The 25,966-nt window shown below is 43.0% G+C and overlaps 11 protein-coding genes across 12 annotated transcripts; 10 read left to right on the top strand and 1 right to left on the bottom strand.

Annotated features, from left to right (window-relative positions):
- Positions 1-32: 32 nt before the first annotated feature.
- Positions 33-4,483, top strand: LOC148175928 (uncharacterized). Its single transcript, XM_088033761.1, has 7 exons — positions 33-124; positions 473-1,395; positions 1,446-1,716; positions 1,765-2,251; positions 2,302-2,621; positions 2,668-2,852; positions 3,384-4,483. The coding sequence occupies exons 2-7, from the start codon at positions 502-504 to the stop codon at positions 4,068-4,070; spliced, it is 2,844 nt and encodes a 947-aa protein (XP_087889887.1). The 5' UTR covers positions 33-124; positions 473-501; the 3' UTR covers positions 4,071-4,483.
- Positions 4,484-4,666: 183 nt separating this feature from the next.
- LOC148175929 (4-vinylanisole receptor-like) lies at positions 4,667-6,072 on the top strand. Its single transcript, XM_088035004.1, has 4 exons — positions 4,667-4,922; positions 4,965-5,662; positions 5,713-5,973; positions 6,019-6,072. The coding sequence occupies exons 1-4, from the start codon at positions 4,667-4,669 to the stop codon at positions 6,070-6,072; spliced, it is 1,269 nt and encodes a 422-aa protein (XP_087891130.1).
- A 430-nt stretch (positions 6,073-6,502) lies between these two features.
- On the top strand, positions 6,503-7,731 carry LOC148175930 (odorant receptor Or1-like). Its single transcript, XM_088035005.1, has 4 exons — positions 6,503-7,040; positions 7,086-7,293; positions 7,341-7,440; positions 7,489-7,731. Exons 1-4 carry the CDS (start codon positions 6,503-6,505, stop codon positions 7,729-7,731), a joined length of 1,089 nt encoding a protein of 362 aa, XP_087891131.1.
- A 606-nt stretch (positions 7,732-8,337) lies between these two features.
- LOC148175931 (transmembrane protein 39A) lies at positions 8,338-9,871 on the bottom strand. Its single transcript, XM_088033662.1, has 4 exons — positions 9,497-9,871; positions 9,212-9,450; positions 8,928-9,159; positions 8,338-8,880 (listed from the first exon to the last, which is right to left on the bottom strand). Exons 1-4 carry the CDS (start codon positions 9,797-9,799, stop codon positions 8,338-8,340), a joined length of 1,317 nt encoding a protein of 438 aa, XP_087889788.1. The 5' UTR covers positions 9,800-9,871.
- Positions 9,872-9,910: 39 nt separating this feature from the next.
- Positions 9,911-10,840, top strand: RpLP0-like (ribosomal protein LP0-like). Its single transcript, XM_088033663.1, has 3 exons — positions 9,911-10,056; positions 10,104-10,348; positions 10,396-10,840. Exons 1-3 carry the CDS (start codon positions 10,029-10,031, stop codon positions 10,822-10,824), a joined length of 702 nt encoding a protein of 233 aa, XP_087889789.1. The 5' UTR covers positions 9,911-10,028; the 3' UTR covers positions 10,825-10,840.
- A 99-nt stretch (positions 10,841-10,939) lies between these two features.
- Positions 10,940-13,397, top strand: LOC148175933 (armadillo-like helical domain-containing protein 3). Of its 2 annotated transcripts, XM_088033659.1 has the most exons (6): positions 10,940-11,131; positions 11,180-11,604; positions 11,658-12,303; positions 12,352-12,572; positions 12,620-12,979; positions 13,024-13,397. In XM_088033659.1, the coding sequence occupies exons 2-6, from the start codon at positions 11,184-11,186 to the stop codon at positions 13,386-13,388; spliced, it is 2,013 nt and encodes a 670-aa protein (XP_087889785.1). In that variant the 5' UTR covers positions 10,940-11,131; positions 11,180-11,183; the 3' UTR covers positions 13,389-13,397. The 2 variants fall into 2 exon arrangements, with proteins under 2 accessions (XP_087889785.1, XP_087889784.1); XM_088033658.1 differs by having other exon boundaries at positions 10,940-11,604.
- A 48-nt stretch (positions 13,398-13,445) lies between these two features.
- ear (ENL/AF9-related super elongation complex transcription factor) lies at positions 13,446-15,839 on the top strand. Its single transcript, XM_088033661.1, has 4 exons — positions 13,446-14,045; positions 14,091-14,317; positions 14,365-15,468; positions 15,538-15,839. The coding sequence occupies exons 1-4, from the start codon at positions 13,865-13,867 to the stop codon at positions 15,739-15,741; spliced, it is 1,716 nt and encodes a 571-aa protein (XP_087889787.1). The 5' UTR covers positions 13,446-13,864; the 3' UTR covers positions 15,742-15,839.
- A 1,027-nt stretch (positions 15,840-16,866) lies between these two features.
- On the top strand, positions 16,867-17,564 carry LOC148175935 (transmembrane protein 138). Its single transcript, XM_088033816.1, has 3 exons — positions 16,867-17,059; positions 17,105-17,352; positions 17,413-17,564. The coding sequence occupies exons 1-3, from the start codon at positions 16,929-16,931 to the stop codon at positions 17,517-17,519; spliced, it is 486 nt and encodes a 161-aa protein (XP_087889942.1). The 5' UTR covers positions 16,867-16,928; the 3' UTR covers positions 17,520-17,564.
- A 27-nt stretch (positions 17,565-17,591) lies between these two features.
- LOC148175936 (coiled-coil domain-containing protein 130 homolog) lies at positions 17,592-18,724 on the top strand. The gene is made up of 3 exons (XM_088033815.1): positions 17,592-17,963; positions 18,012-18,272; positions 18,321-18,724. The coding sequence occupies exons 1-3, from the start codon at positions 17,652-17,654 to the stop codon at positions 18,681-18,683; spliced, it is 936 nt and encodes a 311-aa protein (XP_087889941.1). The 5' UTR covers positions 17,592-17,651; the 3' UTR covers positions 18,684-18,724.
- A 53-nt stretch (positions 18,725-18,777) lies between these two features.
- Positions 18,778-19,913, top strand: PpV (Protein phosphatase V). The gene is made up of 3 exons (XM_088033817.1): positions 18,778-19,045; positions 19,091-19,646; positions 19,697-19,913. Exons 1-3 carry the CDS (start codon positions 18,872-18,874, stop codon positions 19,885-19,887), a joined length of 921 nt encoding a protein of 306 aa, XP_087889943.1. The 5' UTR covers positions 18,778-18,871; the 3' UTR covers positions 19,888-19,913.
- Positions 19,914-19,926: 13 nt separating this feature from the next.
- RpL7A (ribosomal protein L7A) lies at positions 19,927-21,103 on the top strand. Its single transcript, XM_088033818.1, has 4 exons — positions 19,927-20,075; positions 20,179-20,293; positions 20,339-20,832; positions 20,879-21,103. The coding sequence occupies exons 1-4, from the start codon at positions 20,061-20,063 to the stop codon at positions 21,059-21,061; spliced, it is 807 nt and encodes a 268-aa protein (XP_087889944.1). The 5' UTR covers positions 19,927-20,060; the 3' UTR covers positions 21,062-21,103.
- Positions 21,104-25,966: the final 4,863 nt, after the last annotated feature.

Raw genomic sequence — 25,966 nt, forward strand, 5'->3', positions numbered from 1 at the left:
CCAACTGTCAGTAGTGTACGTCCGGGATAGCTGTTTAGTGTTTATTTTAATTTTTCTTTATTTCGTCTCCGAAAATGCCCCAAATCTGACCATTTCTGGGGGTAAAGTGTTTGTTCCATCTTCTGTAAGTGTGCTTTGTTGGTTTCGTTGGGGTTTCGCACGCGCGTGTCATGGAATTGCCCCATTTTTTTGTGAAAGTTTATTTATTTGCAGCTTGCATTCCGTTCTAGTTTTGGGGGTTTTGTGGGGTTTTGGGGGTTTTTGGGGGTTGGTAACGTGGGTTTTACTCCTGTGGGTAGTTTCAGGGGGCTTTGTGCTAGTTTGGGTGTTACGGAATTCTTGGAATATTTTTTGCATTACAGCATCAATAACGTGCAATTAAAAGTAAACATTTTCGTTAACCTCTTGACTTGAGATAAGTCGCGAATGTTTGACCTTCGTAACAAACAATGATTTTGGCTTTTTTTTTCAGATGTTTGACATAAAAGTTTTGGATCACAAATGGGTTCTTTGCAGCAGCCAAATAGATACAGACCGTTCAATCCAAGCAGTCAGAACTTCTCTCAGAGCTTGAGCGGAAGCGAAACGGACATTTCCACCTCCAACGAGAATCTGTCAAATGAAGAAAAATACGTGATTCGCCACACCGCGCGCCAGGAGCCCCAAGGACAAGAGAACCAGCAAGTCTCTAATAGGAGTAGTCTCAGGGACAGCCTCCCCTCGAATCGCAGCTCTTTGGACGTGTCTTCTTCTTCCTATAATACCCTCATTATCCACAGCGCGGGGGATGAGCCCTGGACAGGGCGCAACTCGGGGGCGCGCGATTCCAATGACATTATCAACTCCTCTTACCTCTACGAGCCTAAACTGTCCCAAAAAGGCGGCTCTCCTTCCCCTAAAGACTCCATGCATCGTAACAGTTTTGATAGCTCCCGCATTTACGACACGGGGGTGCAAGAAATCACGGAAATCCCCGACGATTACCTCAGTCAATCTTCAGTCCTCAAGCATTTAGCCAAAGAAGTCAAAGTCCCGAGCAACAACGAACTCTCAGATCTTGCTTTGTTCGAAAATTTTCCGCCGCCCCCGGAGTACCCCAAATGGTCGGACAAGTCACCCCTCCAAGCCGCCGTGAGGCACAAAATCAACGCGGAGAAGCTCAACTTGTCGAAATCCCAACCGGACTTGTCCAAAGTTGGAGTCCCGAAAGCCTCCAATTTCGATGGGTTTAGACGGGGGGTGTCCGCCCCCAGGCCTCCCACCAAGGGCCGCGAGGAGTCCGAAGCCGGCGAACTGTGGCCCTCGGCGGAAATGGTCGAAATACTCATCAAAGAGAACAGTGCCTTGAAGATCGAACTGGACAATTGCTACAAGAGGGTGGCGAAGACGCAAAAGGTTTGAAATTGTTTCCACAGTAAACAACACCAATTCTCGCCTCTTTTCAGTTGGAGCAGGAAATTCTGAAAGTCCACAAGGCGCAGGAGGAGTTGGTGCAATCGTGCGACCGTAAAGAGCGACTCGAGCGGGCGGCGAGGGGCCGCCTCCAGAACGACAACCGAAGACTGCAAGAACTAAACCGAGCTCTCCGCGAACAAGTCGATTTATTATCCACGCAGATGCTCTCCAGGTCCCCCGGCGCGGATTCCAACTCCCCCGACAGTCTACGAAGAGAACTCAGCAAACGGGAGGTGCTAATCGCCCAACTTATCCAACAAAGTAACACAATTCCTCCTCTTTAACATCATCACCGTCTTATTTTCGTAGATAAAGAACACGTGGCGGCCAAAGAGCGCCAGGAGATCGAATTAGCGGCGCAACGCGTCACTCTCCAAGAACAACGGACGCACATCGACATCCTAGACACCGCTCTTACCAACGCGCAAGGGAATGTCGTCCGTTTAGAGGAGGAGTGTCGCAAGAAGCAGGTCTACGTGGAGCGCGTGGCGCAGCTCCAGAGGGCCTTGTCGTCCCTCCAGCTTGCCAGCGACCGCCGCGAGCAGACCGAGCGGAAACTGCGCCTCCAACTCGAACGAGAGCTCCAACGAACGAAAATGTCCCAAGACGACGGGAAGACCGGCTGGGATTCTCCGAACGGTTCCGGGAACGAATCTCCCTCAGAACTCAAACGGCGTCTCCGGGAAAAAGACGAAAAGATCATGCGATTGGAAGGTGACTGCAGTAAATGGGAGCAACGGTATTTAGAAGAGAGTGCGCTGAGACAAGCGGCGATCGACGCTGCGAGTATTCCAAAGTTGGTACTCCTGTCGGAAAATCCCTCAGATTCTAATTTTGGTTTTTTAGAGACGCGAAGATCGCAGCTTTGGAGAAAACCAGCCAAGAGACGGAAAAAATCATCGCCGAGGCGCGAAACGAGAAAATCCGACACATGGATGAAGTGCACGCCGCTCAGAAGAAAGTCGCTGATTTAGAGTCGCGTGTTAAAGACCTCGAATCGAAGTTGGCGGAGAGAGATGCTATGATTAAAGTTCTACAGAAGCACACGTACGACAAAGATGTGTCGAGTATGTTGGGGCGGTCCCCGCACCACACCCCCCATCCCAGTTTGGGCGGGACTGACATCGATCACGTGTTAGGAACGACGGTGTCGAGGGAGGAGCTAGGTATGTCATTGGTTGGTCGTGACGTCAGGTTTAACGCGATTTGTAGTGAGCAGCGTCTTGACGAGTTCGACTGGTTTTGGGAGTGGCAATTCGTACGCGGGGAGTGACTCTTCGTATCACATGCCCTCGTACAGCAAATACGAAAATAAGAGTTTTGATTCGACGAAGCAGAGTCTGGATAATCAGCTCAAGGAGATCGACAGCCAACTTGATTCTCAACTGTTGAGCAAGGTAGGAGAGACTGAGACATTCTGTTGACTGAACACGCTACGTTCTGTACGGTTTTGGCGCGAAAATTAAAATTTTCAAATGTACAGAACTAGGGTACAGTGTAGTTCGAGTCAAATAGTGAGTCGGTTTCTTTTGTTGTTCTGATTTTGAGTTAGTTTCCCGGATTTTGTATATAGAGAAGTGTGAAAATTGACAGTGTTTAACCAAAAAAAGAAGAATTTTATTGAAGCTTACTATGATTCTTCTTTTTTTTTGTGTGTCACTTTATGCGACTCGTGCGGCACTTGTTTTTGTGTAGAGAATATGGGTGCCGTACTGTGCATGTATGTTTGTTACTGGCATGCTATAATCCAATAAACATCATTTTCGATACTGATTGGTCAAGTGTTCTTCGCTTAACCTTAACTCCTCCCACTAAACCCCGCCCACCTGTGACCTCTCCCTTGCATGGCCGCGTGGCGTGCCGTGTGACTAACTTCACGCAGGTCCCGGACAACATCCCAACTGTGTCTTTTCTCTTCTCCATTTCAGCGGGGTCTTTGCTGTTTTCCAGGATTCACTAATCCAGTCACTGCGCAGAGAAAAGGAAAAATATCCAAGCCATTACTGGCGAGTGTGACAGGAGGCGGCGCCGGGGGCGGAGTCGCGATGTACGAGCCCGGCGCAATGCTCCTATTGGAGAAGCAAGGTCGCGCCTCTCAACAACAACGTATGCAAGAAACGCCCGATTTGGGAACGAACTCGGCCAGCGGCCCGCGTTGTCCCGCTCCTAGCTCGTTGCCACGCCCCCCGCGCCCCTCCTCTCATCGCAGCGGTCTGCCTCGCCGCCTCGGCGACTACAATAGGCTAGCAGAAGGCGAGACACCGCCTCCGAGGAAGAAGTCCGACGGCGGCGATTCGCTCAGTTCGAATGCGAGCAGCAGGAGGGCGTCACCAGCGAGGTCCTTAATCCCGCCCAAGAAACTCGGCGAGTACGGACGACTATCCGAAAGCGGAGGATCAAGTTCCTCGTTGCGAAAACCAATGCAAAGGGCCAGAAGTGGAGGCGAAAGGGATTCAGCGTCGACGTTGAGCGATAATTCGGCCAATTCATTACCGCCTCCGTCCAAGGTAAGATTGTTCGGGGGCGGAGCCACGATGAGAAGAGGCGGATCTTTGGGGAGGGATAGCAAGTCATCGACCGATTCGACCAATAGCAAGTATCGTATACAGTTTTAGGTTAAGCGAGGCTTGAAAGCTGTGTTATCATGTGCCTGAGAGTTAGTTGTAGATTTATTGTTATTTTGATTGTTGTCTTTACCCAGTTTCAGTTCGTAGTGGCTTTGTTTTGTTTTATTATAACACTGGTTTAGTCATCACGAAACTAACTAGTCTTCCTAAACCAAATACTTGTTGTTCGCGCTAGGGACCAAACTCTATGTTCCGAGAAGCGAGATTTTATGTTCTGTAGGAGGTAAAGACACCATTTTACTGTCTTTTGTCTTCAGTCACTGTTAAGTTAATCTCTTCACAAATCGAATATACACGAATCTCCTATACATTTTTATACAGTTTAATGTTTCTATTCATTATTCTAGTCTGTTTATACGAATGTATCTGATTGTACAGACAATAAAGCCAGTTCCGCCATACTGTGTTGTTTTTTTTTGGACCCATGTTGGGCGACAAAACGCCCCCAGACTAGTTGATTATAGTGTGACTAAAATAAATAATAATAGTCCACGTTTCTTCGCAAACTATCGGCTCCCAGTGTATAAATTCTTAATTCCTCAATCACGGCGAAACTTTGAAACAAACCGTGTCATTTGAAGATAATGCCTTCGCCGGTAAGTGTGGAGGAAATTCCTCCGATTTACTTCAAGGTCCACTTGAAAATCCTTTTTTATCTCGGGATCGATATAATCCCGATCGAAAATGGGGTGAAAAGAGCTCTTTTCCACGTCTACACTGTCTTCATAATTGGAGTAATGTTACTTTTCACTGTCACTGAATTTATGGACATGGTGCTAAATTTCGAAGACATCTACAAACTGACGTTTGCTCTCTGTTACTTCGTTACTCACATCCTAGGTAAGTTAACTTTCCCAGAAGTGAGGTACCACGTCCTTTAAGGTACTGCAAAGATGTTCCTCATGTTGGTACTCCGCCAGAAACTTTGGCACCACTTGACAACTCTAGAAACTGGGATTTTCAAACCGAACGTGAAGAGAGGCGGCATCAAAGAGTTCGAGTTAGTCCGAGAAGGCATCACCTTATGCAAGCGCCAAGGCTTCTTCTTCTACACTTTCGTAATCGTCATCATAGGGGCTCGTACGATCTACGCAGCCCTAGCAAACTTGCCCTATGACAAACACAACTACATTGAGGGCAACACCACCATCATAGTCAACGAGAAACTCATGCCCTACACCACTTGGACTTCTTTCGATTACAACGAGAGCCCTGCCTATGAGCTCCTTTTCGCTTTCCAAATTTTCTCCACAGTGGTCTATGGGTACTACATCGGAGCAGCTGATGCGGTGATCTGCGGATTCTTGATCCTCATCAAAGTCCAGTTTCTGATCCTGAAAGGAGAACTGGAAACTTTGCTCGAACGAGCTGGTTATAACCGACAAACCGGAGAAAAACTCGAACTGTTAAACGAAGAGACTCAGGCGACAGTTTCCAAACTAGCCAACGACACCGCGGTCCATCACCAAGAATTGATACAGTTGTGCGACCAATCCGAGGAAGATTTCAGCTATTTGATGCTCCTACAGTTCATATCGAGTCTTCTGATTATCTGTTTTCAGTTGTTTCAACTCAGTGTGGTACGGTAGCACAGTCCCACGTTGGGCGACAATTTTACTCTAACTTTCAGTTGTCGCCCACCAGCACTGCATTCTTCAGCATGTTGATGTATCTCGTCCTCATGTATTTCCAACTTCTCTGTTACTGTTGGCACGGCAATGAAATTCAGTTGGTGAGTGGTCATATATCCACCGACGTGTTCCATACTGATTGGTTCGTCACTAATGAAAGTGTCAAAAGCAGTCTTTTGTTAATCATGATGAGGAGTCAAAGACCTAATTATTTCACCGCCGGAAAGTTCTCACTTCTGTCATTACAGACTTTTATGACGGTGAGTATAAAGGGGTGTTTTTCTGACTTTGCAGCGGATTTTTAGATTGTTCGTGGAGCGGCTTCGTACTTCATGTTCCTAAAACAAATGAACGCTTGAACTGGACACTATGATTGGTAGTTGTAGCCAGCACACACTGTAATTAGTGCAAATAAAGTTAATTAACCTCACTTTCCGGTGGTTTGGTGACGTTAAATCAAATGCGAATTGACGTCCATCAGCCACTCTGTTAAATTTCAGTTTATAGCACAAGGTAACTTGATACAATGAAAAGATCCAAATATCGTCGAAATTCTCTTTGATGTTGGAAGTAACTTGATCATCCCATTTAAATAATTCCGTTGAATTTATTTCTCTGATAAAAAAACATAATTAGAGACTGCAGAGGGGCGCTACTCGTTACCAAGCCATGCATATTTTATTAATTACTAGAACTTCCTCCTGGTCCTTTGATAAAAGTTTCATACACTTTTTAATTAGAGTAACTTCTCAACAATCTAATCATTCGTTTACTGACCACTCTGAAGACATGAACGATTTAGTTGAACGTAGTTTCAGTTTGAATTTAACAGCGTTGCGCTTCCTGGGGTTGTATCCTCGAAGGAACCCCTCGAAGTGTTATCTTATATATGGTTACATCCTCCTCTTTTGCTCGTTAGTCCCGGATCCTCTCTTCGGTATCTTGTATTTTCTTCTGGATGAGAATCTGACTCTTTTAGACGCCGGTTTGAACCTTCTCGTCATGATGGGGATGTTGAGTTACATCCCGAAGATGTTACCACTCATCTTCAACAACAAGCAAATCAGAGAGTGCATCTATTACCTCCAGTTCTTCAACTCCACTTTAAGCTATAAGCAAAAAGACATTTATAACGATAGTATCTGGGTCTGTCAAAGAAACTCGCGACTTTTTTTGGTTTCCATAGTCTTTGATATTACCATTTGGGTGTCTCGCCCGTTGTTTTCCCCCCAGCAGCAGCGTCAGTTTCTTCTGGATGTCTGGTTACCATTCGATCCATCAAAAAGCGACATTCTTTTCTATTTCATTTATGTGTTTATTGCGATGGGTAAGTTACCATCGAGGAAACCAACAGATCTGAAGGATTTTTCAGGAGCGTCTTACACAGGACTCACTAACGCCTCGGTGGACACTTTGATCTGTGGTTTGGTGTACCACGCCGGTGGCCAACTCAAGATTCTTAAAGACAATCTAGAGTTCCTGGTTGACTACACGGAAGATAGATACTCTGAAGAAGTCAAGCACCGAGTCATCTACCAGAAGATAAGGGAGTGTACTCAGCAGCACCACCAAATTATATGGTAAAATCAGCGAAATTAACACTTCTGGGTTCTTAGTTTTCTTCTAGTTTTGTGAAAAAGATTGAGAGCGCCTTCTCCTGGGTCGTCTTCAGCCAGTTCTTCGGAAGCACCGTCATGATCTGTCTTTGCTGTCTTCAACTCAGTCTGGTACGTTTCATTGTGTATTAATGACGGTCATTAATGTACGATTCGCAGATGAAGCCCGGGAGCAGCAATTTTCTTCTCGTAGCAGCGTATCTTGCCACCCTCCTCGTCCAACTGTACTTTTATTGTCACTACGGATCCACCCTATATGAAGAGGTAACAACAACCCCATTTAACACAGTTTTACTTCTTCTTTTAGAGCAACACTTTAGCAACAGCTGCTTATTTAGGACGATGGTACGAGTACGATATCAAGTCCCAGAAGGCTCTACTTCTTTTTATGGAACGAGCTAAAATTCCCATGCCTGTGACCGCCGGAAAAGTGCTCGATTTGTCGCTTGACACTTTTACGAATGTGAGATTGCCGTGTTTTACGGTAACGGCTTTAATGGTGGTTTTAGGTGCTCAAGAAGTCGTATTCGTTGTTGGCAATGTTGGAAAATTACTAGAAATGGGATGGAGGCTTTGGAATTCGGGAACTGTTGGCAGCCCTGTGACGCCCAAACATGTGTGGTTAACAACTGCTACCAACACAATTCAATTCGCAAAGCCTACTTAGGACATTCAACGATGTTATTAGATTGTTTTAAATGAAAAAATGAGTTTTCTTTCGAAATTGTTAGAAACTTTGATGTTTTAAAGTTTTCAGCAGTGGTTACAATTTAAAAAAAAATTATTCTGGCGCCTCCACCATTTTTAAAAATTAATTTTATTTGCGATTATTATCAAGAATTTAGTTCTTTTTAGAGCGTGTGTTCTATTTCCCAAAGAGATAATGACAGCCCCCGCTTTCTGTCAATTTTTAATATATCGATTTTAAACTTTTCGCCTTAATAGTACGTTTGCGCCTGACATTTGGATATTTATAGTCAGATTTTCCTGTTAAAATAATAAAACTGTCTAACGTAAACTCATTTTATTGTGCATCGCCCTCTCCTCTTCATACATCTTCATGCTCACCAAACAATCCCTCCCCAACTTATACAAAACGTAATAATTAAAAAACAACAAAAACGTGATCGAAATGACATTATGCCACACGACTGTGTAAAACAGTAGTACCAACTGCAGCATCACCATGACCCCATGGCCCACCGACAAGCAACACAGCGAGTTGCTGGGGTTTCTAAACAACGAATAAAACCTCGAGTACGTGGGATTCCCCGGCTCGCTGGCATTACACTCGCCCAACGCCCGGTAGAGGTCTCTACCGTGTTTCACCAGAGCGCCATACGGCCATAACGTGTCTTCATTCCAACTGTTGTTGACCAGCAACATGTTGCGGGTTTCCAACTTGTACCACGTCCCCAGGTGAAGCGCCGCGCGGTGGAGGATGTCGCAGTAGCGCAAAGACAAAATATGCGAAGTCGAGGCGGTGAAACTGCTCAAGAAAATGAAGATGACGTGCTGAGTCGCCCAGTAGATGTCGTAGTGGATGTGGTTCTGGAAGGACACATGTTGGGCGCCAAAATGGGGAAACGTGATTTTACCTGTGAGAAGCAACAGGGGATGAAACCGGCGTAGTAGGCGTTGAGGATGGAACTGAAGAGAATTTGCTTGACGCGGTTGTTGAAGTTGACGCGGAGGTTCTCCACTTCTTGGCGGACTTCAGTGGCGTTCGAGCGGCACGCGTGCAGAGGGGGGACTGAAGACGCGTTCCAAGTTACCAGTTCGAAAAATGGGGTGATTTTGCAACCGAACAAAATCAAGTACACCAGGACCCTGAAATTTAAGGGTTGTTAATTCACCGGAAATTACTTTTTGGGGTTTTTACGGGTAGCATAAGTAGAGAATGTTGACAAAGGGGTGGCTCTGCATGATTTCATAAGCGCACCACGAGAGGAGGGTCACAGTTACCCCAAAGAGCGCAATTCTGTAGACCATGAATCCCAGCTCCACAAACTTGGGGTTGATAATTCTGTCCAGCACCCTGCACCCCACAATATAAATGAGCCTCCTCGACAGTAAAATTATAATAAAAGTCACCAAATTGACGTCAATTAAGTAGAAATTCTGCAACAGAAAAAAGTCTCTTGCGTCTTACCAGAGCCGGACTCACCACAGCTTGTCTGTTGTACGAATGGGGCAACCACCACACGGTCCTATATAAATGCAAAAACTGCAGCCCCCCACAGACTGTACTGAAGAGAAACATGAGCGCCTCGAAAAACAGATCGTCATCGACGGGGGTGTTGGGAAACGGGAAGTGTTTGGGGGCGGCTGCCTGCTCCAGGACTGGGAGAGTCGGGAGGCCGCCCCCCAGCGACGGGTACCTGCTGTTGGACACGTCGCCCCCAAAGCCAGCCATGAGAGGCATGGAATTGCGCACCGTGCGCGGAAAGCGCCTGTTGCCGCCTGGCATTTGAAAGGCTGTTCGCTGAAATTAGGTTATGTTGTGACAGGTGACAGGTGACAGTCCGCGATTCCACGGGAGTTGCGTAACGTGAAGTTAGCAGCGGGGAAGTTTGGTTGATACAACTCGTGTGGAAACCGGAGTGACGTGACAATCCTAACCTCACTTTTATCACAAGAGAGGTTATGTTTTTGTCGTTGTAAAGGCCACACGTGTTGTCGCTTTCCGAGCCCCAACAATGCCGAAATCCAAGCGCGACAAGAAAAGTAAGAAATTTTCTTCTGTTTTTGTTATCTAATTTGGAATCTTTTAGTTTCCTTGACGAAAACCGACAAAAAGGGGCTCGCGCTCAAGCAGAAAATCGTCGAAGACGTTAGAAACTGCGTGGAGAAGTTCTCCAGCATTTACGTTTTTACCTTCAAAAACATGCGAAACGAGCTAATGAAAGAAGTGCGAGAAGAGTGGAAACCCAGCAGATTCTTTTTTGGAAAAAACAAAGTCATTGGGGTCGGTCTCGGCCGAAAGAAAGATGAGGAAGTCGCCGATGATGTACACAAGGTGGTACCGCAACCCCTTTTTTCACCGTTGTAACCTCACAGTTGCAGATCTCAAAATGTCTCAAAGGTCAGTGCGCCCTCCTCTTCACTGACTGTCCCAAGAAAGAAGTCCTGGAGTGGTTTCAGTCGTACAGTTGTGAAGACTTCGCCCGGTCCGGCTGTATAGCCGACAGAACGATAACACTAGAAGAAGGCCCTCTTAAACAGTTCCCACACTCAATGGAGCCCTATTTGAGACAGTTAGGGTTGCCCACAAAACTTGAGAAAGGCGTCGTGACGCTTTTAAAGGAGTACGAAGTGTGTAAAAAAGATTCCGTTTTGACCCCTGAACAGGCAAAAATCTTGGAATTTTTGGGGCATAGGTTGGCAACATTTAAGTTAGAATTGAGGGCTGGTTGGATCAAGGGCGAAGGGTTCGAGAGGTTGGACGGCTGTGAAGAGAAGGAAGACGAGGAAGAGACTATGGAGGATGAATAAATTAGATTTTTTTTTATTATTTTGTTTTATTTTGGGAGAGCTAACTTTATGCAGGTTATTTTAATTTTCGAAGTAATTTTGTAATCACAACCGAAGATGTTTTAGTATATATTAACTAAATACTGCCAATTTTGTTCGATTCGTAAGAACAAAGTAGAATTTAAAACGAAAATTGAAAAAACTAGGGTTTTTTTCGTTGCTCTGCCAATTTAATCCCGCTGTCAATCGTCAATCTCCTGTCACCGAAACGTCACATGTGTTATTTGATAAGTGATAAACAAGTATCGTAATAACCCAATAAATGTCTGTAAGTACCGCCGGCGTGTATTTAGAGCCCCCTTAACCCAATTTCCAGCAACATGGCCACGAAAAAGGGGGTTGTCTCCGGGCCAAAGCGCCAATTCCGGGAAAAAATCGTCCAAATCTACGAAACTTTGTTCAAAGGAGACAATCTACCGACTCCCAACACCCAATTCTGGGACGAATTCTTCCTCCTCAAGCCCAAAACTACGTACATTGACTCAGAGATCCAGAAAATGTCTCAGGAGCAGCTTTTTCTATCAAAATCCAATCTCAACCTCCTGATAAACAATTGTATTGAGGCTCTGAGCGACTCTAATAACATTCGAGTTGTGTATTCCATGCAAACTTTATGTGCGGTGATTCACGCGATTTTCCAAAAATCCGCGGAAGTGGAGTCGGATATTTTCGTGATTGGGTTTGAGAACTCAGATGAGAAGATTCAGACGCTTCTGATGGCGTGTCAGAAGTTCTTGGAAGGTAACCTGATGGTCCCTCCTTTCCTCATTCTTACGACTCTTTTTCCCTGTTAGGTGAGAGCCTGGACGTTCTGAAGAGTCTCTCTTTGAAGCTCCTCTTGATTCTGGTCACCCGCAATGAAAACATCAACGACAACGTCCTGGTGGAGCACGTAATCAACACTTCCCTCTTCGAGTGTCTTCTCAAACTCGTCTGCCACACTCAGACGCGCCAAGTCCACGGCTACGACGTCGTTCTTCTTCTGACTCTTCTGGTCAATTACCGGAAGTACGACGCCGCGAATCCTTACGTGGTCAAATTGTCAATCCTAGATGACGAGCTGGCTCTCAACGGCTACGGCCAAGTCATAACATCGTCACTTTGCGATCTTTGTAGTCAATTCAACAGAGAGTTGTTGGAGAGTCAACATTCTTCCTGGTTATCGTCTTTGACTACGATGGTCGGCAATATTTTCATATCAGAAGAAGGAGTTCTTCGGACGCAGCAAATGAGGGCAAACAACGCGTTTTTATTGGCGTTTTACGAGGCCATTCATTTGAATAGAAATTTTATTACGACGTTAGCTCATACTCAGATTGACGGCAGTTCGCCCCCTTCACCAATCAACACTTTGGGGCCTGGAAGCAGTCCGGCGGACGTCTCGACGGTCAACTTCACCTCGCAGCCGTCGAATCTTCTCGTCATTTTTTTTCAGTATTGGTAAAAAGTTCTTTGAGTTGGTGATTTTTTTTTATTTTTAGTTTTCAGTTCGATAGTCATGCAGGACACGAAAAGCGAAGCCGGCGCCAACACGGCGAAGCTCTGCTTCCTCATCCTCTGTTGCATCACCGAAGACCAGTACGCCAACTCCTTAATGCACGACGTGGGTCTCGCCTTCAAAGTGTGCCTCCATAGACTGCCAATGCGGCATAGAAAAGTGTCTCCGGACCAAACAACGTCGAATCAGCCTCTAGTTTGCTCACTTCTAGGTCTCCACCGCCTCAATCTCTTCCTTTTAACTTTGGTAAAATTGCAGACTTGTTGGTGGAGTTCTTCATGAGCCACATGATGAAGAAGTTTCCTCTGGAGTTATACACGCTGTGCATTGGAGTGCTGCAACGCATCCTCTGCTACCAGAAGCGCTGCAGGATCCGCTTGAACTACGTCTGGAAGAGTTTATGGACCGCGTTACTTCTAGTCTTACGTTTTCTTCTGCAAAACGAGAACTCGCTGACCAAGAAGATGAACATCATCGACTTGGCGACGAAGATAGTCAACATTTTCAACTTCTTCATTACTTATGGGGACACGTTCTTGCCCACCCCTGGCAGCTACGACGAGCTTTACTACGAACTGATTAGGATGCACCAGATTTTCGATAATGTCTACTCCATGGGTACGGCGACGTTCTTTCAAACCTCTTCTTAGACTCTTTTACAGGTCTGCGCTACTCAACCGTTGAAGGAGAGTACAAAGACGCCGCTCTTAGACTCAACAACAGCCTCATCAACGTCCGAGCCATCATCAAACACTTCTCGCCCAAAATCGAGCAGTTTCTTGTCACCGCGAGCTTATCCACGCCTTCAGAGATGCAAATTCTTGAGATTGTTAAGAAGAATTATGACAGTTTGACGCTGAAACTACAAGATTCGCTGGACCAGTATGACAGGTATAGTGAGAAGCCCGAACATGTGAACTTTTTCACGTATTTGATCAAGAATATCGTCTCGGACACATGTGGGAGTATTGGACTTGCGCTGGCGAATTTACAGAAAAATGAGTTTATAAGTACTGAAATAAAATAATGTTTGTTAGCTGGCCCGTTATTTAAATTGGTACTTTTGCCCCCTTTCGCCCTCCGCATGTTACGCCAATGGTGGACTCGCTTCGGGTTTTCCAACCTCAAAATTGCTCGTCCTAAATTGAGCCCCGACTGCTCCCCGGGGTAGCATAGCACCATCGGTGGCTCCTCTCCCGAGATAATTCCCGAATACAGCCCCACGGAGCCCCCATTTGTGATAATAACTCTGATCTGTCATCTCCTCTAGTGAGTTTTGTTTTTTCCCCAAGTGTCAAGTTGGTATCGGTGCTTGTAAGAGTTTGTTTTTAATTCCCTCGAAATCGCAAAAAAATCAATTTATAAACAAATTACTCCACGCCAATAACCTATAAAAGGAAGCCCCCGAGTGTAGCAGCAAAGGCGCTTATTGTACCCCCTAGAACAGGCTCGAATTTCCATCAAGCGACAAAATGGGTTAGAGTAAATACAAGCAACAGTACCATGGCAGTGAGAATTTACCTAGAAATAGGACACGAGGCGTCAATTCGTACCAAGAAGACCCAAGAGGGCTTCACCCATGACTGGGAAGTTTTCGTGCGAGGATGTGACGGCGCGGAAATTCAATATTATATCGAAAAAGTGGTCTTTTACTTGCACGATACTTTCCCCAAACCAAAGAGAGGTGGGTGCCCCTCTGATCCCACACGTGTCTAATTCGAGTTTGCAGTGGTCAAGGAGCCCCCATACACGGTCAAGGAGTCAGGCTACGCCGGTTTTAACCTCCCAATTGATATCTATCTACGGAACAACAACGAACCCAAGAAAATCAGATTCAACTATGATTTACACCTGCAGCAGTCGGGGCCCCCTATCATCAAAGTGCAGAAGGAAAAGTACATTTTTAATTCGCCTCCGGACGACTTCAAGATTAAACTTCTGAAAGGGGGCGCGATGGTAAAACTTCCTCGAGTCTCCTCCGTTTTAATTAATGATTTTCGTAGGTTGGCAGCTCTTCGAGCATGCAGGACCTGAGCGACAGTCGCTCGTCCCTCGACGACAAGAACCAAATGACAAACAAACCAAAACTGAGCGGCAGCGACTTTGTGAAAAAACAGAAAATAAAAATTGGGGAGCCCTGTCGCGACTTTCATGAGTTGTTTGGGAGTCCTATTAAAATGTCCGACCAGAAGTTGCCTCCGAAAGATAAGAGTCTCGAGAAGTCGCGGACGAAGCACAGCCCCCATAAAGAGAGCCATAAGGACAAAGAGAAGAAGGATAAAGGCGACGAGAAGAAGCGCGAAGAGAAGAAGAAGGAAAAGTCGAAAGACCGCGAACGCAGCCGGGATAAAACAGTGAAGAAGGAGAAGTCGCCGCGCCCCAAAAGCCCGAGCCCTAAAAAGTCCCCCGTGCGGTTTTCGAGCCCCCCGGTGATGAAGCACGGGTCAAAACAACACGAGAAGAGGGAAAAGACTGATGAGAGGAAACTCAAGAAGAAGAGTAAAGAACACAAAGAAAACAAGGAAGATAAACTGGACGATAAGCCCCGGAACGACCCCAAAAAGGACGAGAAGGCTAAAGAAAGCACCTCGCCGCCACCCCCGAAACTCCAGAAGGAGAAATCCAGTAAAGAGAAGTCGTCGAAAGAAGACAGATACTCCGAGAAGTACAAACACAAGAAAAAAGATAAGGAGAAGCGGGAGAAAAAGGAAGAGAAATACAAAGCAGAGAAGAAACCGGAGAAGCCGCCAGAACCCCCGAAACCGAATTTGTTCAGACTGGAGGCGCATCCACCAAAAAAAGAAAAGAGTTTTGTTAGCGTGCCGAATGACGATGAGTCCTCGAATAGTTCCTCCTCGAGTTCAAACTCTTCCTCGGAACGACAAGAGAAGAAGAAAACTGAAACTATTAAAATAAAGGAGGAGAAGAATCAAAAGTTGAAGAAGGAGAAAGGGTACCAAGAAAATGCGATCAAATGCAAGCGAAAATCGAATTCTGCAGAAGCGGAGGAGCCGGCGGAGAAGATTATGAAGGACCATGGGATTAACAACAACTCTGAGGGGGAGCAGGACGTGAAGATTGGGATGCCCGCGGCCCCGGAAGGGGTGGTTAGTATTTCTTTGCTTTTCTTTTATTTCTGAGGGTATTTCTAACGTTTTTTTGGTTTGTTTTTATAGGAGGAAGACTACTTTGGGCTGCTCCGCGACCTTCAACACAAAATTATGGGACTCAAAGACAACTCAGACCTTCAGAAAGTGGTCAAACTGATCGCTGAAACCGGTCGATACGAAGTCTCGGCTCATACTTTTGATTTTGATTTATGTTTGTTAGATCGGTCAACGGTGCAACAATTACAAGACTTTTTTGCAAGCGAAACTTAATTTCATTAAACAAAGAGAAAGCTTTGTGTTGCAATATTGTTGACATACGCAATTTTGGTTCACCTCTACAGTATTTTCTACTGTTTTTTTTTATTGTTATGATTCGTACCTGTTCAATTTGTCATTTCTTCTAATTGTTGCCAGTTTGACTGCTGTTATTTGTACACATTTTATTATATATGTACAGGAATTGTGATAAATGCTATTATTTTTGTAATTTTAACTTTATGGTCGTGTTATTATTGTAAAAATGTATGGAAAACACTCTTTTAGTGGATGTTAATGTGCATGTTTAATTGTCTTATTTTAGGGATTTTGTGTGCGCCAAATACATGGTTTGATTCAAACCTTTTTTTGATTGTTATACAATTTTATGGAAATGACAACTTTCGTTGGAACTGCAAGCAATCATTCGCAAATTATTTTGAGCTCAGTGTACAAAATCATGGAGATGTCATTTTCATCAACTCAGTTTGCAAACATCACCCAGTATAATAGAACTGGACTAAATTACGTATTAGGTACACTTAGACAGATTTGTATTTTATTTAAGTCAGCAATAAAATATATGTATTAATAACAAGGTCACTTTCATTCTCACTTTTTCAAGTTTTTGTCATTCTCAGAACTGACAATTTTAACTTTCAACAGTCATTCTGAACGACAAGGTGGCTATTCTCGGTTTTATAGCAGTTATTCTCACTTTTTAACCATCTAATTAACCTCAGAACTCGCAATTTTGAATCTCAACGGTCATTCCAGGCTTCATGGTAGTCATTCTCAGTTTTTTATAAAAGTCATCAGTTTTATGGCAGTCATTCTCAGTTTTATGGCAGTCGTTCTCAGTTTTATGGCATTTAGTCTCAGTTTTATGGCAGTCATTCTCAGTTTAACAGCAATTTTTCTCACTTTTACACGATCAAGTCATCCTCACATCTCGCAGTTAGATTTTCCACAGTCATTTTCAGCCCCATGGTAGTCAATCTCAGTTTTTATTGAAGTCATTCTCAGTTTTATTGTAGTCATTCTTTCTTTGACTTTTTCATTGAATTTGATTATTCTGTTTCTGAGTCATTCTCAGGATGGCAACAGAACTTTCACATTTTGAATTTAGTGGCGACGTGCGGATTGTGCGCCAGCGCGCGCCAAATAATCGATAATCTGAAAATGTCAACATTCAAACAAAAATGAAGCTCACAACGAAACGTTACAGTGTTATGCTGTCTTTCCAATCCCTCTTATTTCTGGTCGACTTCCTCATCAACATCTGCTCGGTTCTGGTGCACCACAACAATGGAATGTCTCTCATTCTCTTCATGTAAGTGCCTCCTTGCTCCTTTCCCAACTAAAAACTCTCTTCTAGTATCCAAACCGCTTGTCTGGTGCTTTCCCTGGGGACCCTCTTCATGACTTTCTTCTCAACGTACGCTTTCCAGGCCGGACTCATTGATCTACTGTATGAAAAATTCCACTTGAGTCTTATTGTGTTTTTTCTTTACTTTGTTTTGACGATTATGGTTCAAATTTGGTTGCTGGTGGTCCAGTGGAACAGTTCTAAGCTAATTTGGTCGTCGACGCCGCTATGTGTTGTTTTTGTCCTCCAAAGAACCCGTGAGTATTTCGAATTTCGCGTTCTGTGAACTACAAGGCGCAAAATTTAATTTTTTTTAGTGACTCCTGTGTACTACTACTTCTACAAACGCACGAGTTTGAGGATAAGCGACCCCCGACTGTACGAAGACGTGTGGAATGAGAATCATGTAGAAAACCGCCAATAAAACAAATGAAATAAATAAAACTAATAAAAGTGTTGTTTAAATAACCGCGGGAAACTCACTAGCTCCACACCTCTCCTGTCAAACAACTGTCAGAGTGACATTTGAGGTTAAACCCGTGCTATCAAAACAAAAATGGGTGAGCGCAAAGGCACCAACAAATATTACCCCCCAGACTACGACCCTAGGGCTGGGGGGCTCAATAAGTTCCTGGGGACCCACGCTTTGCGGGAAAGGGCCCGGAAAATCCACCTCGGGATTATAATTGTCCGTTTTGAGATGCCTTACAATATCTGGTGCGATGGGTGCAACAACCATATAGGGATGGGGGTGCGGTACAACGCCGACAAGACAAAAATTGGGATGTACTACACCACCCCCTTGTACCAGTTCAAGATGAAGTGCCACCTCTGTGATAATTATATAGTTATAAAGACAGATCCGGGGGTACGTTGTGGTGTTTTATTCACTTAATTCTAACGTTGTCTTTTTTAGAATTTGGAATATGTGATAGTCTCAGGGGCGCGCCGCCAGGAGAACCGCTGGGACCCCACTCAGAACGAGCAGATCGTCCCCGAGACCAAAGAGACTCAGAAGCGCATGTTTGATGACTCCATGTTCAAACTAGAGCACGGCTCTGAAGACAAAAGTAGCTACGAAAGCGCGAAACCGCGACTAATCGAACTCTATAACCGAAACGAGTCGACGTGGTCCGACGACTACAGCGCCAATCAAAGGCTGCGACAGATTTTTAGAGTAAGGTTGCGTACAACGCTTTTTCTTCGCCTAACTGTTACGTTACAGAAACAGAACTCTGTAATCAAACAAGGGGGTTCCCAAGACCGCGAATTGCTAAAAAAGTCGAGTCTAGACATTCCATTGCTGGGGGAAACGGAAGAAGATAAGAAAATGGCGTCTCTCCTGAGCTTGAAACTCAAACCTTCCAAAAGTATCTCGGAGACCACTGAAGTTGCCAGGAAAAGGATCATTGCGAGCTCGTCTTTACCAACAGCTAACTTCACGTTGAATAGGGAGCTCAAGGCCGTGAAGATTCTCGCTTGTGCTAAAAAAGACTTGGGGATTGTGCGGAAGGCGGCGGAGCCCCCGGAGAAGAAGCCGAAGCTTGCGAGTCTAGTGGGAGACTACGGCGGGAGCGATTCCGACTAAATTCCGTTGTTAAATTGTAAATAAATAAATATTTTTTCCACGCCGCTTGTGATACTTTCAATTTCCACGCCACTTGTCGTGCTGTCACCTGTCAGATTTTGACAACTAACCTTCACTTTTGTTATGTTTTCTCGCAAAACCGTTTACTAAAAACCGATTTTAGGAGTGATTCCTTCGCAAAACTCGAAATGTCTTCAGATTCGGAGCTCGAGAACTGGATCGAGATCGCCAAACAGTGCAAATACTTGACCGAAAACGATCTGAAAAAACTGTGCAGTATAGTCTGTGATATTCTTTTGGAGGAGTCGAACGTGCAACCGGTTTCAACCCCCGTGACAGTCTGTGGGGATATTCACGGCCAGGTTAGTACAGCCCCCTTGAAAACCAACCTAACTTTATAATTTCAGTTCTATGATTTGGAGGAGCTGTTCCGCAATGGGGGCCAAGTCCCTGATACCAACTACGTGTTTCTAGGGGATTTCGTGGATCGTGGCTACTACAGTTTGGAGACTTTCACTAGACTTTTAACCCTAAAAGCCGCCTATCCTGATAAGATAACTCTACTGAGAGGAAACCATGAGAGTAGACAGATCACTCAAGTCTATGGGTTCTATGATGAATGTCTAACGAAATACGGAAATGTCAACGCGTGGAAGTACTGCTGCTCTGTCTTTGACCTCCTCACCGTCGCTGCTTTGATCGACGAGAAGATTCTGTGTGTCCACGGGGGGCTGAGCCCTGATATTAAAACCGTGGACCAAATCCGCACGCTTGAGCGAAACCAGGAGATTCCCCACAAAGGGGCTTTTTGTGATTTGGTCTGGTCGGACCCTGAGGAAGTCGATACTTGGTCGTCGAGTCCCAGAGGCGCCGGGTACTTATTCGGCGCCAAAGTCACCCACGATTTCATGCATTTAAACGCGCTGACTTTGATCTGCCGCGCTCATCAACTTGTCCACGAAGGTAAAATAGATCTGTCATCACAGTGGTACCAACATTAACTGTGATTTTAGGGTACAAGTACATGTTTGACGACAAATTAATCACCGTTTGGTCAGCCCCCAATTACTGCTACCGTTGCGGCAACATAGCCAGTATTCTCGAGTTCCAGTCGACGGATAAGGCCGAACCGAAGCTATTCCAGGCCGTTCCTGACTCTGAGCGCATAATCCCTAGCAGAATTGTAACCCCGTACTTTTTGTAATCGTTTCAATAAAAGTTGAATTTGAATTTCCCGCCTCGGAGTTGACATGCGCGCTACCAATCTGACAACTAGCCTCTTTCACATCTGTCGTCTGTCAAGTTACGGACCTCATTTGTGTATTTTGTAAATATCTCGTTTATTTACGTGCATCTACCGGAATTTAAGCACGGAAAATGGTGCAAAAGAAGGTAAAGACAGCCCCCTTGACTTATCTTCGCTTAGTTTCCTGTCTTTTTGTCATGTTTTGGGGTGGAGTGCAAACTAACCTCACTATTTCCGTTTGTGTTTTAGGCAAAGAAGAAGACGGGGAAAAAGGTGGCCGCGGCTCCTCTCGCCGTAAAGAAAGTAGAACAAAAGAAGGAGGTGAACCCCCTGTTTGAGAAACGCTCGCGGAACTTTGGAATCGGTGAGCCTCCACGACCCCAAACTCCGTTTTAATCTTCGTTTCCAGGGCAAGATATCCAGCCCCCTCGCGACTTGTCTCGCTTTGTGAAGTGGCCCAAATACATCAGAATCCAGAGACAGAAGTCTGTCCTACAGAAGCGCCTGAAAGTGCCCCCTCCAATCAACCAGTTCAGGCAGACTCTTGACAAGCAAACTGCCACGCAACTCTTCAAAGTCTTGGAGAAGTACCGCCCCGAAACCGACCTCCAAAAGAAGAACCGACTCAAAGCCGCCGCTGAGAGCAAAGTCGCCAAGAAGGAGGAGGCGCCCCAAAAGAGACCCAACACGTTGCGTGCTGGGACCAACACAGTGACCAAACTCGTGGAGCAGAAAAAGGCACAGTTGGTCGTTATCGCGCACGATGTGGACCCCATTGAGTTGGTGTTGTTCCTCCCGGCGCTGTGCAGGAAAATGGGGGTACCATACTGCATCGTCAAGGGGAAAGCTAGGTTAGGATTGTTGGTTAGGAGGAAAACGTGCTCGGCCGTTGCTTTGACCAAGGTAAGAGTCTTTTGTGAGTTTGAGTGGTATTAAAGGGGGCTTCCAGATCGAGTCCGGAGACCGCAGCAATTTGACGAAGATTATTGAAGTTGTTAAGACCAACTTTAATGACCGCGCTGATGAAATTAGACGTCACTGGGGAGGTGGAATTTTGGGCTCGAAATCCGCGGCCCGCATTGCTAAGATCGAGAGGGCGAAGGCCAAGGAGCTTGCTCAGAAACAGGGCTAAATTGTGACGTTTATACGACTTTAATAAAAATATTAAAACCAAGACTGTTTTATTTCAAATTTGATACCAATAAATTTCATACTGCGCAGACGCACAACTGATTATCTTATAGCAGTACTGCGTTCTTAAAAACCACTCAGTGTAAAATGTGTCAAAAGCTTTCTGTCACTCGACTTTGAGCGGTCATAAATACCACGCTAAGAACGCACAGAGTGCTCGAAAATCGCCGCACTCAGAAACCCGATGAAAAACGCTCCGCATGCGCAATGTCTTGGATTTCAAATGCACGTCAAATGTTTGTTGCCATAAATTATTGTTTCTTAACCTTTCAAGTAAGTCGCACCCCTTTGAACCTGAAAATAGGTCTCCGCACCCCGTTGAAAATTGTACTTCAATTTTTTAGTTTAGAAAAATAGATTTTTAAAAAATCTTTTGTTTATTAAAAAATGTACATTTTATAATATCAACCAGCTTCTCCCGCACCAATAATTTTCGTCAAATTCCTAAATCGAATAAGAAGCTCGAGATCTATCTACTGGCCAAATTTGAGATCGATCGGACAAATTAGGAAAAATGAAAATCAACTTTCCGAAAATTTGATCGGCTATAACTCAGTTATTTGTTGTCGAATCTGAGTTTAGATCCCAGATTTGGAATCTACGAAAAATTCTGCGTACACTGATGTATAATAACTCAAGTTAATCTAAAAAATAAGCCAGATATCCATATGAGAAATTTGGTATAGTTTTAATCATGAATTTTCGCGAAAATTTGCAAATTTCGACTATTGGAAAATCTAAAAACTATTTCTTATGTAAAAAATCGCGAGAAAAACGATGCCGCAAACCGCATTCCAATATCTGGAATAGTTTCCGAGATATCGAGCATGAATTGTTTCGAACCTTCGAAAATTTGACCCTCTGGCGACAACCCAAAATTTCAAACGGGCATAACTCGGTTATTTATTGACAAATTTAAAAAAATTATCATATTTTTGGATTCAGCGTGAAATTCTGCGTAAAATGAGACCCAAATTTGTTGAGTTTGCTTAATAAATAAACGAGGTATTGGCCAAAAACTGTTTTGAAAACATCATTTTAGGGTGATTTTCAATCAATGTTTTCAAAATAAAAATGACGTTTAATAGCATTGAATTATACATCAGTCGAAAGAGGAGCTTAAAATCTATCTACTGGCCAAATTTGAGATCTATAGGACAAATAGTTTGCGAGTTATGGCCAAAAATTAAAAAAAATGAAAAATTTTCATCGTTTGAGTCGCAATTTTTTTTTGCGAAAAATTGATTATCGAATTTTGGGCTTTTAAGCACTTTTTCTAACGTAAAATGAGCCGAGAAAAACGATGGCGCAAACCGCATTCCAATATCTCTAATAGTTTCCGAGATATTTAACTTTGAAAATTGGAAAAAATGAGAAAAAATGAAAATCAACTATCCGAAACTTTGATCGGCCATAACTCAGTTATTTGTTGTCGGATCTGAATTTATATCCCAGATTTGGGATCTCCAGAAAATTCTGCGTACACTGATGTATAATAACTCAAGTTTACACGAAAAAATAAGCGAGATATCGATATGAGAAGTTTGGCATAGCTTTAATCATGAATTTTCGCAAAAAACTGAAACTTTAGACTATTGGAAAATCTAAAAATTATTTCTTATGTAAAAAATCGCGAGAAAAACGATGCCGCAAACCGCATTCCAATGTCTGGAATAGTTTTCGAGATATCGAGCACGAATTGTTTTGAACCTTCAAAAATTTGGCCCTCCGGCAACAATCCAAAAATTCAAACGGCCATAACTCAGTTATTTGTTGTCGGATCTAAATTTAAATTCCAGATTTGGATTCAGCGTGCCATTCTGCGTAAAATTAGTCAAAATTTGTTGAGTTTGCCCAAGAAATAAACAAGGCATTGGCAAAAAACTGTTTGGAAGTGGTCATTTTGGGGTGTTTTTCAATCACCGTTTTCAATGTAAAAACGACGTTTAACACCTTTGTATTTACATCATTCGAAAGAGGAGCTCGAGATCTATCTACTGGCTTAATTTGAGAGCGATCAAACAAACAGTTTACGAGTTATGGCCAAAAATAAAAAAATTGAAAATTTTTCATCGTTTGAGTCGTTTTTTTTTTTCGCAAAAAAACGACTATCGAATTTTGGGCTTTTAAGCACTTTTTCTAACGTAAAATGAGCCGAGAAAAACGATGGCGCAAACCGCATCTCAATATCTCGAATAGTTTCCGAGATATTTAACATTAAAAATGGGGAAAAATGAGAAAAAATTAAAATCAACATTTCAAAACTTTAATCAGCCATAACTCGGTTATTTGCAGTCGTATCTGAATTTAAATCCAAGACTTGGAATCTGCGTAAAATTCTGCGTTCACTGATGTATAATAACTCAAGATTACTCTAAAGAACAAGCGAGATATCGATATGAGAAGTTTGGCATAGTTTTTTTAATCATGAATTTTAGCGAAAATTTGCAAATTTCGACTATTGGAAAATCTAAAAACTATTTCTTATGTAAAAAATCGCGAGAAAAACGATGCCGCAAACCGCATTCCAATATCTGAAATAGTTTTCGAGATATCGAGCATGAATTGTTTGGAACCTTCAAAAATTTGGCCATCTGGCGACAACCCAAAAATTCAAACGGCCATAACTCAGTTATTTGTTGTCGGATCTGAATCTAAATTCCAGATTTAGATTCAGCGTGAGATTCTGCGTAAAATGAGTCAAAATTTATTGAGTTTACCTACGAAATAAAGAAAGCATTGACCAAAAACTGTTTGGAAGTGGTCATTTTAGGCTGTTTTTCAATCACTGTTTTCAATGTAAAAACGACGTTTAACACCTTTGTATCTATATCATTCGCAAGAGGAGCTCGAAATCTATCTATTGGCTAAATTTGAGATCGGTCGGACAAATAATTTACGAGTTATGACCAAAAATAAAAAAAATCTAAATTTTTCATCGTTTGAGTCGGATTTTTTTTTCGCGAAAAATCGACTATCGAATTTTGGGCTTTTAAGCACTTTTTCTAACGTAAAATGAGCCGAGAAAAACGATGGCGCAAACCGCATCTCAATATCTCTAATAGTCTCTGAGATATTTAACTTCAAAAATAGAGAAAAATGAGAAAAAATGAAAATCAACTTTTCAAAACTTTGATCGGCCATAACTCAGTTATTTGTTGTCGGATCTGAATTTAATTGCCAGATTTGAAATCTGCGTAAAATTCTGCGTACACTGATGTATAATAACTCAAGTTTACACGAAAAAATAAGCGAGATATCGATATGAGAAATTTGGCATAGCTTTAATCATAAATTTTCGCAAAAAACTGCAACTTTAGACTATTGGAAAATCTAAAAATTATTTCTTATGTAAAAAATTGCGAGAAAAACGATGCCGCAAACCGCATTCCAATATCTGGAATAGTTTCCAAAATATTGAGCACGAATTGTTTTGGACCTTCAAAAATTTGGCCCTCCGGCAACAATCCAAAAATTCAAACGGCCATAACTCAGTCATTTGTTGTCGGATCTGAATTTAATTTCCAGATTTGGATTCAGCGTGACATTCTGCGTAAAATAAGTCTAAATTTGTTGAGTTTGCCTAAGAAATAAACAAGGCGTTGACCAAAAACTGTTTGGAAGGGGTCATTTTGGGCTGTTTTTCAATCACTGTTTTCAATGTAAAAACGACGTTTAACACCTTTGTATTATATATCACTCGAAAGAGGAGCTCGAGATCTATCTACTGGCTTAATTTGAGAACGATCAAACAAACAGTTTACGAGTTATGGGCAAAAATAAAAAAATTCAAAATTTTTTATCGTTTGAGTCGGATTTTTTTTTCGCGGAAAATCGACTATCGAATTTTGGGCTTTTAAGCACTTTTTCTAACGTAAAATGAGCCGAGAAAAACGATGGCGCAAACCGCATCTCAATATCTCTAATAGTTTCCCAGATATTTAACTTTGAAAATTGGGAAAAATGAGAAAAAATGAAAATCAACTATCCGAAACTTTGATCGGCCATAACTCGGTTATTTGCAGTCGTATCTGAATTTAAATCTCAGTTTTGAAATCTGCGTAAAATTCTGCGTACACTGGTGTATAATAACTCAAGTTTACTCTAAAAAATAAGCGAGATATCGGTATGAGAAGTTTGGCCATAGTTTTAGTCATGAATTTTTGCGAAAATTTGCAAATTTCAACTGTAGAAAAATCAAAAAACTATTTCTTATGTAAAAAATCGCGAGAAAAACGATGGCACAAACCGCATCTCAATATCTGAAATAGTTTCGGAGATATCGAGCACGAATTGTTTTGAACCTTCGAAAATTTGACCCTCTGGCGACAACCCAAAATATCAAACGGCCATAACTCGGTTATTTATTGACAAATATTAAAAAATTATCATATTTTTGGATTCAGCGTGAAATTCTGCGTAAAATGAGACCAAATTTGTTAAGTTTGCTTAATAAATAAATGAGGTATTGGACAAAAACTGTTTTGAAAACATCATTTTAGGGTGATTTTCAATCAATGTTTTCCAAATGAAAATGACGTTTAATAGCATTGAATTATATATCAGTCGAAAGAGGAGCTTAAAATCTATCTACTGGCCAAATTTGAGATCTATAGGACAAATAGTTTGCGAGTTATGCCAAAAATGAAAAAAAATGAAAAATTTTCATCGTTTGAGTCGCAATTTTTTTTTGCGAAAAATCGACTATCGAATTTTGGGCTTTTAAGCACTTTTTCTAACGTAAAATGAGCCGAGAAAAACGATGGCGCAAACCGCATCTCAATATCTCTAATAGTTTCCGAGATATTTAACTTTGAAAATTGGGAAAAATGAGAAAAAATGAAAA

Source organism: Gnatocerus cornutus, chromosome 4, assembly GCF_029298725.1.
Source record: "Gnatocerus cornutus isolate USDA-ARS CGAHR chromosome 4, icGnaCorn1.1, whole genome shotgun sequence".
NCBI classification, from domain to species: domain Eukaryota; kingdom Metazoa; phylum Arthropoda; class Insecta; order Coleoptera; family Tenebrionidae; genus Gnatocerus; species Gnatocerus cornutus.

Bases quoted from the DNA above. Each gene is read 5' to 3' on its own strand.
- RpL7A (XM_088033818.1), top strand. The intron at 20,294-20,338 runs GTGAGCCTCCAC...CTTCGTTTCCAG, and splicing joins CTCGCGGAACTTTGGAATCG to GGCAAGATATCCAGCCCCCT. The intron at 20,833-20,878 runs GTAAGAGTCTTT...GGGGGCTTCCAG, and splicing joins CGGCCGTTGCTTTGACCAAG to ATCGAGTCCGGAGACCGCAG.
- LOC148175935 (XM_088033816.1), top strand. From the start codon at position 16,929: ATGAAGCTCACAACGAAACGTTACAGTGTTATGCTGTCTTTCCAATCC. The intron at 17,060-17,104 runs GTAAGTGCCTCC...ACTCTCTTCTAG, and splicing joins ATGTCTCTCATTCTCTTCAT to TATCCAAACCGCTTGTCTGG. The intron at 17,353-17,412 runs GTGAGTATTTCG...AATTTTTTTTAG, and splicing joins TTTTGTCCTCCAAAGAACCC to TGACTCCTGTGTACTACTAC.
- PpV (XM_088033817.1), top strand. From the start codon at position 18,872: ATGTCTTCAGATTCGGAGCTCGAGAACTGGATCGAGATCGCCAAACAG. The intron at 19,046-19,090 runs GTTAGTACAGCC...TTATAATTTCAG, and splicing joins GTGGGGATATTCACGGCCAG to TTCTATGATTTGGAGGAGCT. The intron at 19,647-19,696 runs GTAAAATAGATC...CTGTGATTTTAG, and splicing joins TCATCAACTTGTCCACGAAG to GGTACAAGTACATGTTTGAC.
- LOC148175929 (XM_088035004.1), top strand. From the start codon at position 4,667: ATGCCTTCGCCGGTAAGTGTGGAGGAAATTCCTCCGATTTACTTCAAG. The intron at 4,923-4,964 runs GTAAGTTAACTT...ACGTCCTTTAAG, and splicing joins CTTCGTTACTCACATCCTAG to GTACTGCAAAGATGTTCCTC. The intron at 5,663-5,712 runs GTACGGTAGCAC...TCTAACTTTCAG, and splicing joins AGTTGTTTCAACTCAGTGTG to TTGTCGCCCACCAGCACTGC.
- LOC148175933 (XM_088033658.1), top strand. From the start codon at position 11,184: ATGGCCACGAAAAAGGGGGTTGTCTCCGGGCCAAAGCGCCAATTCCGG. The intron at 11,605-11,657 runs GTAACCTGATGG...TTTCCCTGTTAG, and splicing joins GTGTCAGAAGTTCTTGGAAG to GTGAGAGCCTGGACGTTCTG. The intron at 12,304-12,351 runs GTAAAAAGTTCT...TTTAGTTTTCAG, and splicing joins GTCATTTTTTTTCAGTATTG to TTCGATAGTCATGCAGGACA.
- LOC148175928 (XM_088033761.1), top strand. From the start codon at position 502: ATGGGTTCTTTGCAGCAGCCAAATAGATACAGACCGTTCAATCCAAGC. The intron at 2,252-2,301 runs GTTGGTACTCCT...TTGGTTTTTTAG, and splicing joins GACGCTGCGAGTATTCCAAA to AGACGCGAAGATCGCAGCTT. The intron at 2,853-3,383 runs GTAGGAGAGACT...TCTCCATTTCAG, and splicing joins ATTCTCAACTGTTGAGCAAG to CGGGGTCTTTGCTGTTTTCC.
- LOC148175930 (XM_088035005.1), top strand. From the start codon at position 6,503: ATGAACGATTTAGTTGAACGTAGTTTCAGTTTGAATTTAACAGCGTTG. The intron at 7,041-7,085 runs GTAAGTTACCAT...AGGATTTTTCAG, and splicing joins TTATGTGTTTATTGCGATGG to GAGCGTCTTACACAGGACTC. The intron at 7,294-7,340 runs GTAAAATCAGCG...GTTTTCTTCTAG, and splicing joins CAGCACCACCAAATTATATG to TTTTGTGAAAAAGATTGAGA.
- ear (XM_088033661.1), top strand. From the start codon at position 13,865: ATGGCAGTGAGAATTTACCTAGAAATAGGACACGAGGCGTCAATTCGT. The intron at 14,318-14,364 runs GTAAAACTTCCT...TGATTTTCGTAG, and splicing joins TTCTGAAAGGGGGCGCGATG to GTTGGCAGCTCTTCGAGCAT. The intron at 15,469-15,537 runs GTTAGTATTTCT...TTGTTTTTATAG, and splicing joins CCGCGGCCCCGGAAGGGGTG to GAGGAAGACTACTTTGGGCT.
- LOC148175931 (XM_088033662.1), bottom strand. From the start codon at position 9,799: ATGCCAGGCGGCAACAGGCGCTTTCCGCGCACGGTGCGCAATTCCATG. The intron at 9,451-9,496 runs GTGAGTCCGGCT...TTTCTGTTGCAG, and splicing joins CGTACAACAGACAAGCTGTG to AATTTCTACTTAATTGACGT. The intron at 9,160-9,211 runs GTAAAAACCCCA...CTTAAATTTCAG, and splicing joins ATTCTCTACTTATGCTACCC to GGTCCTGGTGTACTTGATTT.
- LOC148175936 (XM_088033815.1), top strand. From the start codon at position 17,652: ATGGGTGAGCGCAAAGGCACCAACAAATATTACCCCCCAGACTACGAC. The intron at 17,964-18,011 runs GTACGTTGTGGT...TGTCTTTTTTAG, and splicing joins TTATAAAGACAGATCCGGGG to AATTTGGAATATGTGATAGT. The intron at 18,273-18,320 runs GTAAGGTTGCGT...GTTACGTTACAG, and splicing joins GGCTGCGACAGATTTTTAGA to AAACAGAACTCTGTAATCAA.
- RpLP0-like (XM_088033663.1), top strand. From the start codon at position 10,029: ATGCCGAAATCCAAGCGCGACAAGAAAA. The intron at 10,057-10,103 runs GTAAGAAATTTT...GGAATCTTTTAG, and splicing joins ATCCAAGCGCGACAAGAAAA to TTTCCTTGACGAAAACCGAC. The intron at 10,349-10,395 runs GTGGTACCGCAA...TCACAGTTGCAG, and splicing joins TCGCCGATGATGTACACAAG to ATCTCAAAATGTCTCAAAGG.